The 12,498-nt window shown below is 40.0% G+C and overlaps 1 protein-coding gene across 1 annotated transcript in view; it reads right to left on the minus strand.

Moving 5' to 3' along the window:
- The window catches only part of LOC107089128 (xenotropic and polytropic retrovirus receptor 1 homolog), a 55,812-nt gene continuing 43,314 nt past the window's right edge, over positions 1-12,498 (minus strand). Inside the window, exons 8-16 of the mRNA XM_015381712.1 lie at positions 11,904-11,993; positions 10,226-10,323; positions 9,939-10,118; positions 6,690-6,855; positions 6,414-6,608; positions 4,243-4,403; positions 4,038-4,171; positions 2,455-2,676; positions 1-889 (exon numbers count right to left, since the gene is read on the minus strand). Of these exons, the coding sequence (XP_015237198.1) occupies positions 835-889; positions 2,455-2,676; positions 4,038-4,171; positions 4,243-4,403; positions 6,414-6,608; positions 6,690-6,855; positions 9,939-10,118; positions 10,226-10,323; positions 11,904-11,993 (1,301 nt within the window). The 3' untranslated portion in view covers positions 1-834. The remainder of the gene's footprint in view (positions 890-2,454; positions 2,677-4,037; positions 4,172-4,242; positions 4,404-6,413; positions 6,609-6,689; positions 6,856-9,938; positions 10,119-10,225; positions 10,324-11,903; positions 11,994-12,498) is intronic.

Below are 12,498 nucleotides of genomic sequence, written 5' to 3' on the forward strand. Positions count from 1 at the left end.
TGTTCTATGCAGTCAGACCCACCACTTGATCATTTCTGACCTTTTTTTTTAAGAAAGTCACTAAATGAATACTTAAAAAAACATTTCTAAAAATGGAAAATGTGTTGATCATCACTCGGGGTTCTTTGTACATGCAGAGAAGTTGAACTATCATCACTGCTTTAGTGGATGTAAAGAGTTTCTATTGACCTGTTCTACAAAGTGCATGTTGGTTTTTTCCAAAGCGTCTAAGGTGCAAGAAGGCATCTCTGTGATGAGGAGATGGGATGATTCGATACGGGGAATGACTTCTCGGCCTCGCCGTATATGTTGATCAGTACCGTCTGCTGCATCATGATGGAGGAGATAAGGAGAAGGGAGATTCTGTCCTCTGCGCTCTACAGCAGAGGGACTCTGTGTCACTGGACGCCCCTTTCTGAGTGTGGGAATCCCACAGAGATCTGTGGCACTGAAAAGGGGGCAGTAACACTATATGAGAGGCCAGTTTGCTTGGTTTTTCTTTAGCTGCGTTGTTCATGCTGAGGCTCTGAGGAGTCCGCTGCTGGGTGATCATCAGGAAGGATTATCACCCACTCATCAGGTTAGCAAGAGTAGAGTTCGGAGTACGGAGGGGGAGCTGCAGAGCTGGTTCAAAAGTTCAGAAAATGGTGAAAATTCTTCCCTTGAAATAATTCAGAAGCCCAGCAGAGGCTCGCAGGTGGGAAAAAGGATCCAGAGATCAAAGCTGGTCCTTACTGGAGCTGAACGCCCACTCGCCAGGTGATTTCTTCTTTAGGAGGCAGAGTTTCCTCCTTTGAACAGATTGTGGACCCAGGCGAGGGGCGTGGCCTGATGTCAGGAGTCGTCGTCCGTGTCCTCGATCAGGACTTTGGTGTCGCGGGTTTTTGACCTGGAATTAAGAGGCAGGAAATAAAGGCCTTCAATACATACATAAAACATTCTTTTACATAAAAAACAACTTTACTAACCATTAGTGGTGATGGTTTAGTGACCGTGATCCTTTCTCTCTGTCTGATTTTTTCAGAAATGATCCACTTCTAACTCAGTTGTGTCAAAAGTATTAATGTTTAGTGCTCAAGTAGAAATCCATCTGTTCCATCCAACACTTTTGTAGAACTTAAGATTCAACTTAAAGTAAACTGTGGTTTTTTACTGAAGTAAAAGAGTTAAAGTACCTTTTTTAAAACTATTTTAAGTATAAAAGCCAAAGTAAAGCAGGAAAGCATGTTAAGGGCAGAAGCTTTACTGCACTAGCCTATTAAAGGAAAATTTTTATAAAATTCCGAATGACAACTTCCTAATATTTAATTTTCTTACTTTGTATAATTAATGTCTGACTAGAGTCAAATTTAACTTTGCATCATCATGAAAAACTATTTCCTTTGGCATGTGGTGAACAACAAGTTGGTTTAGCACCGAGTCCAACCAGAAAGAAATGAATTCTCTCGATGAAGCAAATTATTTTCATCTTTTTTTTTTTCAATAAAGAAAACAAACTAGTCTATTTTTAAAATGTAAGAAGGTTGTGAGTTTGAGCCCCACTCCGGCTGACTGCCTCTCTGGCTCTCTGAGAAAGACCCTTAATACTCCCCAGACGCCCCTCGACGGCAGCCCACTGCTCCCCAAAGGGAGAGGATAAATCGGTAAATTTCTCCAATGGGAGATCAATAAAGTTTAATTATTATTATTTATAAGGTAACAAAGTATTTGTACTTTGTTACTTGTCACCTCTGATCTAACTAGTACCAGTTATCTAGGAGTAATTCAACCTGCAGGAAAAACACTGAAGACAAAACCTAGAGATTGACCACTTCATTCTGACTACAAGTAAAATACGTTTCAGTCCAAAAATATATATCATAAGGACAAAACAATTATTCAATATAATAGAAATCCTATTTTATTCAAACATGGCAGACTGAATCTCCAGCCAAATTTCTCTGTATTTTTGCACGGTTAACATTTCAGCAGTAATTTAGCGTAGCCAAATGCTTTGGTCCCCAGATAGAAGGATCCTCTTATTGGCTATTGGGGTTAGAAGAAGCCAAATGAGCCCCATTGAACTGAATGAATGACTGGAATACTAATTCTAGACGTAATTCAATAAATGATTTTTATTGATGGCGATGCTGAATTCAGTTAAATGGTGAAGTGAACAGTTATATTTTTAAATAATTGAGTTTATTTTATATTCAGTTGCCTTTCCTTCAACCATCAAAAACATTGCATTTCATCTGTTGAGCTTTTAAGTCCACATAAAAATATTTTAGGTGTTTTATTTTTAAAAATGTTTTGTGGGAGGAGTTTCTTTGACAGGCAAAGGTTGTTTTCCTCGTGTTTTTGTACTGTTTATATTTCTATCAGAATTACATTGTTTAGTTCTTGCCATACATTCAGCCCTAATGATAGTGGAATGAGGTAGTAATCAGGTAGATGTCCCCGATGGGTGCTTACTGGGAGGCCAGGCGTGGTCTGCGCAGACTCATGCTGTAGCTCCTCTTCCAGCTTTTCTTGCCCTGCCGGTTCCTCACGCCGTCCTCCTGATCCATCATCTGCTCCAGCAGAGTCTGGTCGTCGGCGTTGAGCGGAGCCACACTGATGTCTCTGACAGCCCTGAACTCACCACAGTTATTTAGATGCTCATTCTCCAGTCGGAAGAAATTCCACACAAAGCGCCTGGAGAAAATAAAACGAGCCGTTAGCGGCGGCTGAATAGGAGTACGGTTCCTTCCTTTATTACAAAATAAATAAGGTCAAATTAATTGTTTTGCTTTAAAAAACAAATTACACAAAGTAAAAATAAAAAACAAAAACAAATACTCATTCAGTAAACAGCAGCTTCATATTGATTTGGTGTCCCATTCTGGACGTTTGCCAGAACCGAAAAAAAAAAAAAAAAAAAAAATTCACTCAACTTCAGTACGATTTTACTCAAAACTGGAGCGACAAACATCACCATCATTATTTAGACTCCTATTGAAGGAAGTTATGTTTTTTTTTATTTTTACAGTATGATCCATTTTATCTTAGTGTACTACAGTTACCCACTGATCTCTATTTATTGACTGGATTGCTGATTGGTCGTAAAAAGTGAAGCCACCGTCCACCATGCTGGTACTCCCCACTCCCACAGACACAGGCAGTGGAAATGCCCACATCTGTAGCATTTGGCTGTAAAAACAAGCAGCTTGCCGGCTGTGGGACGACGTTTCACAGGTAACTTCACAAGCAGTGGACGTACTAACCTAAAAAATCCATATATACCTTTCAAGTGCTTTATATCCCATTCCCTTATTTTAAGCATTAAAAAAACTCTATTTACAGAGAATCTTATTTTAAATATTCAAATTCATATCAAGGATGCTAATTTAAAGAAATGTTTACTTGTAATTAGATTAGTTCTTACAGTGTGATAAAGTCTGATCTGCCTGATGTCCAATAGCTCTAACGCCTCCTAAAGAAGTAAACCAATTCTTTACAAACATTAAATCTAATTTCCACCCTACATGAAAAAAAAAAAAATTGAAATCCTGCTTTGCATAACATTCCTAACCTATAAAGAAGGCTTCATGTTTTCACTGTTTTCTCCTTATGATTTGTTTCTAACTTAAATGGACAAACAAGACAACCCTCCAGTAAAACAATAGAACTGGATCGGCCACATGTGCTTCAGCACTTCATCTAAGAACACAAACAACACAATATGTCAATGGAATGAGCTCTTGAATAAGATCATTATTATAGGATTTTGAATAAGATATTCAAGTTGTTTTTTCTTTTTCTAAATGTCTATAGTGCCATTCCATTTGCAAATCTTCTTACCTCCTTAAATAATGAAAAAATCTCTTATAATCCACTTATTTCATATTTAAATATTTGCAGTGTGAATTTTGATCTGCGGTAGTTAAGCAAAGTACATTTCAGAACAAGGCGGATGAGACTGAAAACTAAAACAACAGCAAAGTACTTTCCTTTGGATTTAGAAAGAGGGAGAAACTGGAAACATAGATAATAAAAGGGGGAAATGCTTTATGCACCTGAAGACTTCCAGCGGAGCCAGCAGAGTAGCCAGTATTTCGCCTTCCACCGAGGTGAGAGAGTTGAGAGTGACTGTTAGGATCCACGCAAAACGCAGCAGCACATCTTCAACTATGGCACAGTAGTAATAAGCCTGGAGGGAGGAAACACAGGTTTCAGTCAATCTATACATGAGCAGATCAGCCAGACTCTGCATAAGAATACCTTTTGTGGATAGACTATCTCCTCTCTCAGGAAGGTGTTTTCTCCTGCATTGCGGTCAAACAAGCCCCAGTCCATCTTCAGATCCCAAATCAGAGTATAACAAGAGCTTACAGTTGCAAAGGCGATGAGTAAGTATAAGAAGATGCTTTCCAGGTTGGATTCTGTGGAGGAATACGGCGGTCAGTCATGGGATAAATATTACAGAAATTATAGGAAATAAAAGAAATTTCTCCTTCGAAAAAACCCCAACAATATTACATGAGTATTAGCAGCAGCACTGCTCATCAGTCTGTCTAAAGTATATATGAACAGATCCAAGGATTTTGGTTACAGCAGTTCACAGAAACACACTAATACTAAATATTAAGCTGCAGCTATAGATATATACCACCTTGATTAATATTGTTTAATCACCGTAGGTTCTGACTCCGACACACATGGATATCTAAGGGATACCTGCTGCTCTGGAAGCTTTTATTTTTTTGTTTATTATAGTTGTCTGTTTTCTTCTTTTTTTATGTTCTTTATTATTTGTTCCACTCATCTAATACAGGTATGGAAGCAGACTTCTAGCAGTTACTGTAAACCTTTATTTTTTTAAAACTTTTTACAGCACTAGTGGCTCGTTTTTTCGACAGTAGGCTGACAAGAAAGAGGGGATGAGAGAGGGGGAGAGACATGCGGGAAAGGACCAGAGGTCGGATTCAAACGTGGGTCGGCTGCGTTGAGGAGTAAGGCCTCCGTCAATGGGTGGTGCACACTAACCACTGAGCCACCTGCACACCCGTTACTGTATATCTTTTGTTTTGTCTATTTTTGCCATTTTGTCTTTAATTTTTTCCCTTTCCATGCACTCTTTCCTGTCTATCTCTCTTTCTCCCCTTAGGGCCTCGTCACACCTTGCCGATTTAGACAGCGTATGCCCGACGTCCCAGAATCTCCTAAAACGCTGGCATACATACCGCCAGCCCCCCAAAAAACAGAATAAAAAGAAAAAGAAAGAAAGAAGGTTTGCAGTCGCAGCAGATTCAGAGTCATGTCTGCTAGGAAGATTGTTGGTCGTGGACGTGAACGCAGGGAGGATACATCACACTCACCTTCTTGCTCACCCTATGATGGGGGTGCAGTCTGGAGGAGAAGTTACTCAGAGGTTTTGGATAAGCTGGACGCCACGACTTATGAGTAACTAACACTTAACGTATGCCAACGATCAGATAACCTACTTATATGGCATATGCTGGCATACATGGGGAAATTTTGAACATGCGTGTTGGACGTTTGCCAGCGTGTTTCAGCGTGCTCATAACTTAAACAAAATGTACCCATAACTTGTCCAGCGTATGCCGGCGTTTTTGACAGATTTTACGGACATCAGACAGAAGCTCGTCTAAAACATCAAGGTGTGAGAGGGGCTTTAGTTCTTATTCCTTCTTTCTTTGTCACCTCCCTTTTCGTCTCTGTAACAAATGCTTTTACTCCCAAATCATTTTGAATAAAGTTTTATATACAAGTATTAAGTGGAACCTTATGGCAACAGTCACACTGGTCTGCTTGTGAAACCAAAACTGTTGGTTTATCATCAAGCTCTGGGAAATCTATTCCCATAAAAAAGGAAAAGAAAGATAATTTTCTTTTCTTTTTGCAATCCACCCGTTGTTTCTCGTTATGAACCATTAATTAGACTGATGCGCGTCTTTGCTTTAGATAATAAAATTCGCACATTTATCACATTCAATGTTACAAATTAAAACAAGCAGAAAAAAAGGATTGGGTAGCCTTGAACTGATGTCAAAATAATCTGCCTTAAAAACCCATATGGATAAATCTCTAGTCCATACCCACTGGATAAAGACATGAATGGATGAAGAAACAGATGGATGGATGATAGAAAGATGGAGCACAGGATACATGGAAAGATGAGGGGATGAATTAATGGGGGTGGGGGTGGGGGTGATAGGGCAAACAATGTGGTGGCTGCAGATTTAACGGATTTCATGGGGGATAAAACATGTTAGCAAGAAATGAAGTCTGACAATAGAAATGTATGGAAAGAAACATATTTCTATAAGATATCAGAAAGATTTATATTCTGGTTGCTCCAGACAGGTTTAAATAAACAGGTATCTGCCTTAAAATAATGTCAAACAGAGTCAAACCGAAGTCCACTTTACTTTTGTGTGTGTTGTACAGGGCTGAGAAGGTGACCACGAAGAATGAAGTGGAGTACTTCCCGGCGTTGACCAAGTGAGGAAAGGCTCGCTTGGTGTCCCGATAACGGCGAAGACACTGGGCGAACCGGAACCATGCAGGGAGACACTTTATCACGGCCCGGAGGCCGTACGTGTAGGTGTTACAAAATGCCTTTTCTGAACAGAAAGACAGCATCAGCCATTGATATTTCCAGCTTTGAAAGGTGCTGCACCAATGCTTGGTTCTACACATCTCACCTGGGTTGATGAAAAGCCCATTGGGCTCGGTCCAGTCCATCTCAAAGCTGTAGAAACAAACCATGTACTCCAGATCCATCAAAACCACCACCAGAGAGTTTAACTGGTCAGCCAGCCAGAAGTCTGCGAATCCAACATGATGAAATGGAGCGGTCACCACTCTGAACTGAGGAGAGGAGCAGACAGACAGAGCACAGAGTTGTAAGGGTGAGGTATTCCCAAAACACTTAAAAAACAATCCACTGGACTTTGTTTCCAAGTTTGAAGACGTTTCGCTTCCCCCAGGAAGCCCTTTCAATAGCCTGGGTGCCAGTCCGAACTTAGTCCCGCCCACAAGGTTTGAGTTCGGGGAAGTTCGGTCTGGCTCTGCTCCATAGTAGCGCGAGTATTATCGCCCACTGTCAGGCGATCCAATCAAATTGTCAGGGCGGGCTTTATACGATGATGGACAGATGATCAACAGTAACGTAATCAACCACGTGACCAAAGCGCGCTTGGGTGACAACAATAATGGCTGCCGCCGGAGAGTTTGGGTGAGTAGATTCTGCTATTAGGTCTGTTCCAGAAGATATCGACAGCAAATTAATTTTAAAAGAGGAACAGAGAAACGCGATCAAGTCTCATCTTCTTATTCTAGGCGTGCAACTGCACGCTTTGATTTTTGTTGACAACAACTATGCGTGGCTTAACATACGTCACGCACTCCGTTGCTCTTATTGGTTGTAGGTCTATCCAATTGAGTGCAGAGGCATTTTTTTTCCTGGTTCGTTCGAAACACGCCCCATAATCACAGCTCTATGGAGCAGTATCAGACTCATATTCTGACTAGAATTGAGTCGGACTACGTCAGGCTACCCTTTCAATTCAAAATGTCAGAAAAAGCGTTGAGTTTGAGGCTCTTGTACAGTAGCCCAACGAAGCCTTTAAAGAACATGCAATGGGTCCAGCCCTTTGGAAGGGGGATCATTTGGCTTCTTTTGTTACCCTGCGATGCCCCCTTTCCACTGGCAAAAAAGCTGGGTCTAAAGGGCTGGTTATACTCCCGCAGCAGTATGTCGCAGTTAACTTGACGCAGGTATGACGCAGATATTTTTGATTTATGCCCAATATTGAAGTGTGGTCTGTGCTATGTCATGCCACGCCACAACGCAAGAGGGACAATCACAAACTAAGTAGCATTGTTGATGTCTGTATGTCGGTTTGATGAGCTTGTTCGCCGTCTACAACCCCTCATCCAACGCTGGACGTCACACAGTTTACCCTGGAGTGTTCCCGAAAGACTGGCCGCTGCATGTTTTAGCTTTGGGTGCAAACCAACAGATTGTCACCCAGACCTACAAACTAGCCAGGCGTGCCTGGTGTGCCAGGCATTGTGGACGGCACTACAGCCAGAGTTCCTGTCATTAGGTACCAAACAGGAAATACGCATAGTGTAGAGCCGATGTAGAATTGACCATTTAGAGGCCTCCTTTCTGTCCTCCCTGCGACGCTATCTGTCTGCAGTCACCTACAATTTTGTCTATGGAAGTAGGGGGGCATATATGCGTTAACTGCAACACACCTCTTTCTGAGTATAAACAAAGCTTAACTCCTTGTTGGCAAGTTGCGTGGCCTCTGCCCCCCAGCCGCTGCATGTCTGGTGACACCATCACGCTGTTAGCAATGATGATGTCACCAGTGCAACAGAAATCATGAAAGTAAATAATGAAGATCAACATGTAAATGTCTGATGTATAAATCCCTCTCACCAGAGCTGCGGCATGTTTATTGAATGTAAACAGATCTGCTTGTTGCATTTGTTTTTCTTTTCTTAAACCTGGTTTCTTGCAGGTATGGAAGAAGAATTCTAGGACTGATTCAGGCTATATTTCAGTTTTTTTCCCCTTCTCTCATTCTTTCTCTTTATGGAATATTTACCAGAAAGCCTTTTACCATAGCTGCACAAAAGCAATAAACCAAAGACATCTTCAGGACCGGCAGGTCTGCATCTGGAAGGAAAAACTTAAGGCTAAAGACAATTTTTAGCTTTTTAATTGTTGTTTTTAGTCTTTCTGGGACGGTTTTTACAAATGCTCTTTTTATAGGAGGAGTTTGCCAGAATAGGAAAAATAAGCCAAAGGCCCGACTTTTAAATGTTTTAAACAGCAAAGCAAAGATGGCCATTAACCTGTCCCGCAGAGACAGACTGCAGGAGGGACTTCACCTTGATGCCGTGGCTTTGTGGAAGTGCAACGTTAAAGCCAGAATAAGACTGGAGGTTCGCTTCCACAGAGCCACACAGAACATGGAGGATTTTATTCAGCTGTGGGGTTTTAACAACATTTAATCACTGCAAAAACGAGCTAGAAATAAGTACAAATTTCTTAAATTAAGTGTATTCACCCTTAATTTCAGTAGGTAAATTAGATAGTTTGCCAATGGAAGGAGTATTTTTACTCTTAAAATAAGATAATTAGATAATATGCACTTGAAATAAGAGAATTCAACTGTGTTTTCTAATTTTAAGTGTAAATTGTCTTGTTCCATTGGCAAAATGTATCTTTTACCTACTCAATTCAAGAACAAATGCACTTATTTTAAGAAAAAATGACTTATCTAGATTTAGATTTTTTTGCAGTAATGTACTGTGTCAGATGGACAACTACAGTTAAACAAGCTCCCCTTTTAATGATTTTTAGCTGATACTTGCTTTTACCTTAACAGTGATTTTTTGACTTTGTTTTACATCAAAAATTGGTTCTATAGCTTGAATTGTGTAAATAAAGTGTTGTTAAAATCCCTAAAATATGCATACGTTTTTTCCCCCCAAACCACTTCTAACAAATTTTCAAACACACCTACTAAGCAGAACCTTATGGCAACAGCCATAATGGTCGCCTTGTGAAGGCAAATGTGTGGGGGCATCATCCATTAGTTCTCAGAGCTATAATGGAATTAACAGGACATGTTAAAAATGAAAAGAAAAGAACTATTAGTCTGTTGCCAGTTAGAACAAGTCAGCAATGGCTGACCAGACCTTTGACCCATATTCAGTCAAATATTTACCTGGTGGGTCAGTGTCGATGTGCCTCAGGGAAAGGCCCATAACCTTGAGCTGCCTACCAATCTGCTTATCTGTTTGTAGGTTTACCCATTAAGAGATCGGTTGTTTGAATGTAGTTGTAGTAATGAAGCGCTTTGAGTATCGATTTTGACCAGAAAAGCTCCATACAAGTTGGATCTATTTATCTATTAATAGGGAGGTCTTACCAGCAGTTTGAGCAACCAGAAACGGGATTTATAGTAACAGGTTTTCGAAGGGTTGATGAGAAACAGGAAGAAGACACCATAAAGAGCCAGAGGATTGGCCTGCATCGGAACCAAGATGCTCTTATAGAAGAGACACGACAGCAAGCTGACGCACCACAGCACCCCCAACAGACCTGCAATCTGCATCAACACACAAGGATATGATGAGTCAGTAAAAATCTGAAAACCTTCAGTAACATGCAGGCCATATAAACAGGCTCTGATTGGCTGTGAGCGAGAGCTTTAACCTCAAACAGATGCTGATGGGACAGGTTATTTCTGGGATTGAGCTCAAATATGAGGACATGATTGACTCCCGCCTGCCTCCAACCGTAGGTGTTGATTCCTGGAGGTGAGAAAAGAGAAGATTTTAAAACACAGGTTAAGTTATTGTCTTATAGTCCAGTCTAATGAACCTCAGTCTGTGCGATCGTGTTTTGCTTGCAAAGCAGCATTACCACATTTATAAGCTTCATACTTTAAAGCAGCCTCCATGGTAACTGCTTTAGCAATACAGGCCTTTGTTTCATGTGGGGGGAGGAGATAAAAACAGACCAGCTGGAGCTGTTATTACCACAAACTATTATCTAACTAGAACGGCTGCAGGCGGCACAAGGTTACAACATCTGTGGATCCACATTCATTGATTGTTGTATTTAAACTGTTGACGGGTCCAGCAACACCGACGCATCGGTGCATGCATGGAGCCCAAAGAGCAAAACACTGCATCGGTGCGCGTGTCATTTCAGGAAAGTCATGTGACCGATACAGGAGTTGAGTCACTAAACTGTGTTTAAAAACGTATCTGTCAACATGATGAAAAAAGTCTCATCTTTTGCGATTCATCATTAAAATTATCAATATTTTTGAAGCAGCCTAAAAGGAATAGGAAGGTTTCAGCCGTTGTTTTTATTTTCTCATTGTGTCATACTTTTCCTCTCAGTCATCACTCAGCTTATCTGAATTAAAGTTAATTTCAAATTGACTCTTGGTTTATTTACTGTATTTACTGTACTTATTGTTTTAAAAATATTATTTAAAATTCTAGTCCACAATCATTCTCATGCACATTTTTTTTCCCCTAAATTCTCACGTCATGTTATATGTTTACATTATTTATTGATGCATCTAAATTTCAATTTCAATTTAAACATAGATATGAAATAATACAACATAACCTACAATAACTTAAATAATTTAATTGTTCTAGGTCATCAAATCAATTCAGTTTAGTCTGTCCAATAAGCTGCCTGTAGTGTCTTTAAAGGGCCAGCAGGTGTCAGTATTGTGAGACAGTACGAATGCAGCATCAGTACAGTTTGGCAATGTGATGAAACAAAGATGCCTCACTAACCCATTACTATAAAAAAAAAAAAAAGGAATAATGATTAAATGAATATGACTGCATCTGTGAGGCACACACGGTACCTAAAAAAATGTTACAAAATCAATTTAGAAATCCTAACAATAACCATTTCACTTGCAGCTAATAAATAAGTAGCCTAAATGTGATATCTGCGTTCTACCGCTTATGAACTCGAAAATATTATTTAGTATTAATTAGTTCAGTATTATAAGGATCTATCGAATGACTGATTAATTCATGAGAACAATCTGGATCACTAAACGGCAAACACAAGAAATAATTTCATAATTATTGTGAGGATCTGGCCACAGAGATACACTGAAGCTTTAAAAAGCTTTTTATATGCAAAGGTGGCTTTTTAAGCATGGACACATTCCTGGAAACTTTATACTAGTTTCACTGTGTAAAAGTTTAACATCATAGGACTGACAAGCATAGAGGTCACATGATTTGTTTGGACACAGCGGATGAAATGAGACTCCATGGATGGATTCAAAGGGTAGAACAGAACCAAGCGTTAAAGTGTTTTAGTGTGATGAGGCAGTGAACATATGCGTTACCTAAAAGGAAGAGGAACTCGATTAACAGGAAACCTCCTCTGTAGATCCTGATCATAGGCCAGACTTTAGAACTGTCGATCATCACAGCTCCTGTTGGGAACAATGGTTTAAATGGGACAGCAGAGGAACACAGAGAAAAAAGCAGAGAATGACTGTCATCGCCATGGAAACATCCAGATTTGTTTTATTAACTATAAAACACAACCTGCATAATTGCTAACGTGTCACTAGAATCCTGACATCTGTGCTTGGAGACGAGTCCGTCCGCCATTGGTTTAATAGTTTCCTTCCAAATATGTCCACATATTGATTATATCAATGATTGCTCTCATGATTGATCTACTGTATAAAACAACTAGTCCTTTCTGCAGATTTATCGCTTCATTACTTATAAGTAAAAAAAAAATCCAGCAAAACAATCTGTTACTCTAATATGCAGCTTAATATTTTCTACCATGGACATGTTAACAGCTCAGCCCTTTCTGGTTGGATTAACCCAACTAACTTAGGCCCCGTCCACACGAAGACGAACCCTGGCCTAAACGCACAAATTTTTCACCAAACCAGCCTCTCATCCACACGAAGCCGGCGTTTC

Source organism: Cyprinodon variegatus, unplaced genomic scaffold (genome assembly GCF_000732505.1).
Source record: "Cyprinodon variegatus isolate N-32 unplaced genomic scaffold, C_variegatus-1.0 Scaffold239, whole genome shotgun sequence".
Classification (NCBI taxonomy): Eukaryota; Metazoa; Chordata; class Actinopteri; order Cyprinodontiformes; family Cyprinodontidae; genus Cyprinodon; species Cyprinodon variegatus.